This window comes from Lolium perenne, chromosome 4, assembly GCF_019359855.2.
Source record: "Lolium perenne isolate Kyuss_39 chromosome 4, Kyuss_2.0, whole genome shotgun sequence".
Classification (NCBI taxonomy): domain Eukaryota; kingdom Viridiplantae; phylum Streptophyta; class Magnoliopsida; order Poales; family Poaceae; genus Lolium; species Lolium perenne.
Window position 1 is genome coordinate 348,334,482 of NC_067247.2, and position 7,561 is coordinate 348,342,042.

Consider the following 7,561-nt stretch of genomic DNA (forward strand, 5'->3'; position numbering starts at 1 on the left):
TCGACTCCCCCTTATATATGAGGTGAAGCCGAGGGATTCGTGCTATACAAGTTTACAGAGTCCGGGACGGTTTCTAACTCATCCCGCCAGATTACAAACAACACTTCCTATTACAACTCTATCTTTCCTTAGTAAATCTTGGGCTCCCGAATCTTCTTATTCTTCGGGTATTGGGCTTCCAGTAAACCCCGGGTACCATCTTCGGCAGGCCCATTTGGGATGCCTATGTCAGTAGCCCCCGAGATTTTGCTTGAATCGTAGAGTCAGGGAAAATCTCCATTGTTTATTTTTACTCGAAAGCTTTAACCTTTTATATTTCTTCACATAAAATTCTATATTGTACAGGGATACTGGTAATTGGGGCTAGTTCATCTGACGGATCAGGTACTAGTTAACTGCTCTAGTGGCAATCCGCAAAAACCTACTTCAAAATCACGTCCCCGGACATGATCTCGGGATACTGGTGTAAACGTCGACAGGTGCCGCTTAAGGTCTTACCATTCTGTCGAGTCCCAGTCAAATTTATCGGGTACCTAACGCGTCCGTTAGGATTTTTCTTCGTATACGTTGATACGGATAAAAGTAGCAGAGCGCAGATCTTTAGCGATGCCACGCCCAGCAGAACGGATCTGGGGTCTTACCTTCGCAAATTTGCGGCATTCAGAAATTGATCGCAACTTCGGCGTTGAGAATATATTGTCGAGTGCTTTTCCGGCTGTTGGAATGGCACATTTTATCGAGTCATATATGACTTATATTGTTCTCCCGATGGGAGTATATGTAGAGTTAATTATAACTCGAAATATACTCTCTTGTTTTTCTATTTTTGTTAATTTCATCGGGCACGCGAACAGCGTTCCCGATGGGAGTAGCTTGAGGCTACAACCAAGAACTTGTGCTTGGTTGTAGGCTCAACATTTTAGTCCACCTTGTCGCTATATTTTCATTACTTCCCAATATGATCTCTTTCTTCTTCTCTCTTTTTTTTTTATCTCTCGGGTGCGCGAACAGCGTTCTCGATGGGAGTAGCCCCGAGGCTACAGCCAAGGACTTGTGCTTGGTTGTAGGCTCCCAATTTCTATATTTATCATACTCGAAAATTTACTTTTTCTGAAGTAGCCCCCGAGCATTTGGGCAAAAACTTGTATTTGACCAAAGGTTCCCGAGGTATTGAATAATTCTTTACGTCGCCGTTTTTCTTGTCGACATACTTCCCTTAATCAAATTTACTTCATCCTCCTCGAATAGTCGTGATTTTTCTGCCTTGTGGGTCCATTGCTTCGACTACGTTGACACGTCGTGCAAGTAGTGGACACACGTCCTCCGCTTTTCCTGGCGCACGTACGGTAACGCCTATTTCAGTAAAAATACTCTTTTGCCCTTGTGTCTAGAAGATCCATCCTCACCACACGATTTCTTCATCCAACGGCACACTGCTTCACCCGAATCTTATATAAACCCTTCTTCAACCTTCGTTCATCCCTCGCTTGCGCCGCTCACCTGTTCCTCTTCGCAAAACTTCCCCTGCGCCCAACTCTCTCCAATCTTCCGTACGCACATACATTGCTCTGCCCACTGCCGTTGATGCCACCGCGCACGCGTCTGACTCGCCACAGCACGCCGGAATCCAAGATGGCCGCCGAGGATCTTGAGTGGGAGAGATCCAAAATCTCCAATCAAGACATCAACACGCTGAAGAGGCTCGGCCTCATGACGAAGGAGGACGCCATCCGCTTTCCTAGCGAAGAAAGCTACCCCAAGCCTCCAATGGAGTATCGGGTTAGTTTTGTTGATCACCTGATCCGCGGCCTTTCAACCCCAATCCACGATTTCCTCCGCGGCCTTCTTTTTGTTTATGGGATTCAACTGCACCAGTTGACTCCCAATTCCATCCTTCACATTTCTATTTTTATCACACTTTGCGAATGCTTCCTCGGAATCACTCCCAATTGGGCTCTGTGGAAGCGCATTTTCTGCCTCCGCCGTAATGGCTCCCACAACGTCACTTATAACATAGGTGGCGTTGTTATCTGTGTTCGGACTGATGTCGATTATTTCGACGTCAAGTTTCCTGATTCTGTCCAAGGATGGCGCAAAAGTGGCTCTACATCCACGAAGAAAGCGCCAATTGTGTGGAGCACAACATAGTTCATTTCGAGGGAATTGCCTGGATTCAGCGTCGCCGTTCCTGGTTTGCCGAAGATTATGAACAAGAGAAAAAAGCGACAGAGGCGCTCATGGCTCGTATCCGTCATCTTCAAAACACTCGAGGCAAAGAGCTATCTGGTGTTCAAATTACTGCCTACTTCCTTAGGATTAGAGTGCAGCCTCTTCAGGCTCGCAAAAATCCCCTTTGGACGTATTCTGGTGAAAATGACGCCAACAGAATCTCCAGTGATCTTTCTGTAAAGGACTTGGAAAGATTGGTTCGAAGAATTTCTCGATTAGGCAAGAAGGATCCTATTCCCTCCTCCTGTCGAGTGGAACCATACAGTGCTTCCAATCCTCTTCCCGAGGTATTTTCTCTTCTCGAAGTTCTATCTTGTTCTGAACTATTCCTCGTATCTTATTGCAGTGGTATCTCACTTATTCTCTTTTGTCACTATTTCCTTGTAGAATCATCCTACTATGGCTTCCCTTCCTCCTCTTCCTGAGGATGGAGAGGTCGAAGAAAGAGCCGTTGTCGATGATGTCAACCAGGAGACCCCCTCTTTTGTGAATGAACCCGCAGATTCTCGAAAATCTGCGGGATCTACTGAGAAGGATGCTGCCTCACGAAGATACAACATCAGCGCAATCTCCTCCTCCTGCTGTTTCTCCGAAGAGCAAAAGGAAAAGGAGCAATGCCGAAGATTCCGGGACCTCGAAACCCGAAGAAACTGCTCCTGCACCTCGAAAAGCAGCTTATGATCCATACATCGAGAGTATCATCAGCTCGTAGGTTCCTTGCTCTTTTCCTTTTTTATTTGAAGAATTTTATTTTGCCTTGCTTTTATGCTGCCACTACTTTGTCACAGTGATGATGAAGAAACACCAACTTTAGATGTGGCTGCTCGAACGAGCACGTCACATACTTTAGTTATTTCAGAAAAACCAGTTGAAGGGGAGGAATCGTCGCCTCCTCAACAAAATGTTGATACATCTACTCCTTCGAGCCCCCGTGCCCCTTCACCAAAAAGGGCACGGGTTGAAAAGATTGTTGATCCTGCCCCTCAGTTGGGCAGTTCGTCGCCCCCGCTCCTAGATGATGTAAGTTTGTCGACATCTATATTTTCTTTATTTTGTTTCTTCACATCTTTTTTTTTTTTTTTTTTTTTTTTTTATGCCGATGTTTCTCTTACTGTGTTCACGTTGAACAGCCTATGATCAAGGATCTTCTCCGCATCGGTTCCCAATTTATTGGGTACCGTGAATATGCTAATAGAGCCGAAGGTAACAACTTTCATACTTGTCGTTTTTCCTTAATTTGTCACTCCTGTTACTTGCCGCGATTTTTTGATCTTTCTTCTCTCTTTTTTCCATATCTCGACAGAGAAACTTGCAGAGGCTAACGAACGCGCCGACGCACTGGCTCAAAAACTTGAGCAAAGTGAGGCGGCTCGCAAGAAAGCCGAACTCGCTGCTAGCAAAGCCAAGGTCGAAGCTGATGAAGCTAAGGCGAAAGCTGCTGGTGTCGAGGAACTGCAGAAGAAACTTGAGGATGCGACAGCTGCCTTGGATGAGCACAAAGCTGCACAAGCTTCTCGTGACGAAGGAATCCTCAAGCGTTTGAAGTCGCAAAGTCGACGTACTCTGAGTAATATTATCAATCCCTTTTATTTTACCGCACTTCTGTTTCTTGGTTGTTGGTGATGTCTTGTCTCGTTTGGCAGCCCAAACAAACCAGGATTTTGATCTGGATAATCCTGTCAACGATCCTCTCCTTGACGCACTTTCTCTTCTGGAGTTTCACGGGCGCGAAATTCGTGAAGGCGTGGCAAATGCTAATGCAGGATTGTCAGCGTTGTTCCCTTATTTCTTCCCGAAGAAAGAGGAACCCGCAACTTTCCTTAACCTCGCCAAGATGTTTAATGCTTCGGAAGACCTGGGATTGAAGATGCGTCAGGAGAATATGAAGGTTGCTGTCGAGAGTACTGTTGCCCTGGTTGCTGATAGCCAACAGACGCTTGATTGGATGAAGGTTGGCGACACCAGTCAGATAGAGCAGTCAAGATGGAGGTCGCTGATCAAGGCGGCCAAGCCCAACACGAAGAAGATCTTGGCGTATCTGGGGATCAAGCCAGCTTCAACTCCTAGCTCCTCGAGGCCGGAGGTCTAGTTGCATGCCTCTGTTTTTCTTTCTCTTTTTGCTTCGTCGCCAAAGTAGTCATTTGGCGACACGTACTTTCTTAACTCCACTGTAATGCCCTTGTAATTATTCCAAGAGATTAATGAAGACTTCTATCTTTGCTTGTTATTTGATGTTGTCTTGTTTATTTTTCAGTTGATATTTGATAACTATACTCCATCTTCTGCTCCTTCCAATGTTTCGCCTTCTTCTTCCCGCGCGAGGAAAGCTTTTGGTGATACCGCTCCTGTCGACGATACCTTGTCGCAAGAACTGGATGAACTTCGGCAACAACTTCAGTATGCGAAGAAGCAAACACTTGTGATGATGGAGCAATCTCGTAAGTCATCTGAAGCCGAAAAAATTGCTCTTCAACAAGCTCGCGAGGCCGTAGCTGCTAAGGAAATTGCTGCTTCCGAGGCTGAAAAGGCGACTATTCGAGAAAATTTCATGCTCGAATTAATGAATGAAGCCAGTGCAGATATGTCGGGTATGCCTGTTTCATCCGCTGATATCCTTTATCTGCATACTATTGTTTCTTTGAAGGTTTCCGCTTTTTGTTTTGATAGGTGCCTTTACTGATGCTGCTGCCGAGGAAGAAAGGGTGAATGCTAGGACAACCCTCCTTGTTAATCTCTCCTTGGACCATGGTTCTTTGTTTTGGGCTACCCGGAAAGGACCCGCCAAATTGTCGATTTCAAGATCGCGCCTCTCAAACTCGCGATTTCCTCGACTTCTGTACCAAGACTTTGTCCATGGTTTACAACTCCATGTTTCCTCGCAACGTCCAACCAAAAACTCTTCCTGAATTGATGGAAAGGTTCAAGGATGCTCGCAGTATCCATGATTTTGTCAAAGCTCAACTAGTAGCTGGCGCCAGATTTGCTCTTATCATGCTCCAAATCGCCACTCGAAGCTTGACCTTACCCAGGTTGTCGAGAAGGTTCACCAAAAAGTAAAACGGCGGAGAGTTGGTGTTGACAGGATTAACACGAAGGTTACGCCTATAGCCGAAGAAATGATTGAGGACCTACTTCGGATGGATGCCGACTTTTTGCCGATGGCCATTATGCCGATTTTCTTGGTGCTGCTCCTGAGGAAAACAGGGTTACTCTTGATGACATATTGAATCAAGACTAGTTAGTTTCTTCTTGTAGATATTTCTTCTTTGTAATCCATGACTATATTGTAAAGCAATCATTATATTTCTCTGTTTGTTTAGCCCCGAGTGTTTCGGTGACTCTTTACTATATTTGTATACTTGCGAGGTTTTGAACCAAGGCATTTATATATTTAAGGCGAATATGAGCCCCCAAGCTTTTTATTGAGCACTATTTTGTATTTTTGTTGACTCACGAGGTATTTGAATACCAAGGCAAGTTTTTCCTTTTGTCGATGAACTATATTGAAATTCGTCGGAGCGAAGACTTTGGTCATGTCGATAAAGAAGAAAAGTTATATTGTCACTATCTTTATTATATTGCAGCACCGCGAGCCCGCCTCATTAAAAACCTTCTCCGGCCCCACTCGGTGCCCTGAAAAGGAAAAGAGTGCGTCTGAAAACTCGCGGGCGTTTCAGTACATTGAAGCTTTACAAAGACTATATTTTGACTCTAGGCGTAAAAACGCCTAAGTTGCGCCACGTTCCAGGGGTTTGGCTCCTCCACCCCTGTCTTCTTGTCCTTTATTCTGTATGCTCCTCCTCCAATTACTTCCGTGACAATGTAAGGGCCAAGCCATGGTGACTCGAGTTTTTCATGACTTTTTGCGTGAGCCGAAGAACTAGGTCTCCCACCTGAAAAGATCTTGGCCGCAAACGTCGACTGTGGTAATTCTTCAAGTCCTGTTGATATTTGGTTACCCGAGATAATACTTCATCTCGAGCTTCATCAAGTGCGTCGACGTCGTCTTCTAGCACTCTTCTCGACGTTTCTTCATCATATTCAGCGACACGTGGAGAGTTGTGCTCTATCTCGATTGGTAGTACTGCCTCTGCTCCATGAACCAGGAAAACGGAGTTTCTGCGTTGTTGTGTTTGGTGTTGTTCGGATGCTCCACAACACGCTTGGTAGTTCTTACGGCCAGGTATGTCGAGCTTTTTCCGAGTGGTCCTAACAAGCGCTTCTTGATACCATTGCAGATGATGCCATTGGCTTTCTCGACTTGCCCATTGGTTTGAGGATGTGCAAGCCGACGCAAAGTTCAGCTTAATACCCACCTCTTCGCAATAATCTTTGAATTCATGGGATGTGAAGTTCTGCCGTTATACGTGACGATCTTTGTGGGGCACTCCAAATCTGAAGACGAGGCCTTTTACAAATTTTACTGCGGATGCTCCATCTGGTGAATTTATCGGCTTCGCTTCTATCCACTTTGTAAACTTATCGACAGCTACTAGCATGTACTCCTTTCCTCCTGGCCAGGATTTGTGTAACTTACCCACCATATCAAGTCCCCATTGAGCAAAGGGCCAAGACAATGGTATTGGTGCTAGCTCTCTGGCCGGAGAGTGAGGTTTTGCGGCGAACCTTTGACATGCGTCGCAAGTTCTTACTATGTCCTTGGCGTCCTCGATTGCTGTCAACCAGTAGAATCCTGCCCGAAAAACCTTGGCTGCGATAGCTCGACTACTTGCGTGGTGGCCACATATTCCTTCGTGTACATCCTTCAGGATTATTCTTCCTTCTTCGGGTGTAACGCACCTTTGCAAAACGCCTGAAATACTTCGCTTATACAATTCTCCCTTGACCACCGTAAAAGCTTTGGAGCGTCGAATTACTCGCCTTGCTTCAACTGGATCATCGGGTATTTCTTTCCTCATGATGTATGATATGTACGGCTGCATCCACGGTATCTGTATCACCATGACCAAGTCCTGATCCTCTTCTTCGTCCTCTTGCTTTTCCTTGGCAGCTCCCGAGGGTTTCTTCTCCTTCTTTTTTGACTTTGTTGGCTTAGTGGATCTCTCTGTTATCTCTTCCCAGAATACACCTGGACCGGAAGGCACTGTGACCCGATGTTTGCAAGAACGTCGGCTTCGGCTGCTCAACCTGCTAATATGATTTACTTCGCATCCATCGAATAACTTCTCAAGCTCGTTGTACACCTCCTTGTATGCCATCATGCTATCATTGATTGCATCACATTGGTTCATAACTTGCTGAGCAACCAACTGTGATTCGATATAGATTTTTAATCGAGTTTCTCAGCATTCTTTTGCGATCTTCATCCGGT

General features: G+C 45.5%; 1 protein-coding gene across 1 annotated transcript; it reads left to right on the plus strand.

The window, feature by feature from the left end:
* The first annotated feature begins 2,792 nt into the window (after positions 1-2,792).
* On the plus strand, positions 2,793-4,325 carry LOC127348004 (uncharacterized). The gene is made up of 5 exons (XM_071818152.1): positions 2,793-2,937; positions 3,018-3,249; positions 3,360-3,432; positions 3,533-3,796; positions 3,873-4,325. Exons 3-5 carry the CDS (start codon positions 3,363-3,365, stop codon positions 4,316-4,318), a joined length of 780 nt encoding a protein of 259 aa, XP_071674253.1. The 5' UTR covers positions 2,793-2,937; positions 3,018-3,249; positions 3,360-3,362; the 3' UTR covers positions 4,319-4,325.
* Positions 4,326-7,561: the final 3,236 nt, after the last annotated feature.

Bases quoted from the DNA above. Each gene is read 5' to 3' on its own strand.
- LOC127348004 (XM_071818152.1), top strand. From the start codon at position 3,363: ATGATCAAGGATCTTCTCCGCATCGGTTCCCAATTTATTGGGTACCGT. The intron at 3,433-3,532 runs GTAACAACTTTC...ATATCTCGACAG, and splicing joins ATATGCTAATAGAGCCGAAG to AGAAACTTGCAGAGGCTAAC. The intron at 3,797-3,872 runs GTAATATTATCA...CTCGTTTGGCAG, and splicing joins GCAAAGTCGACGTACTCTGA to CCCAAACAAACCAGGATTTT.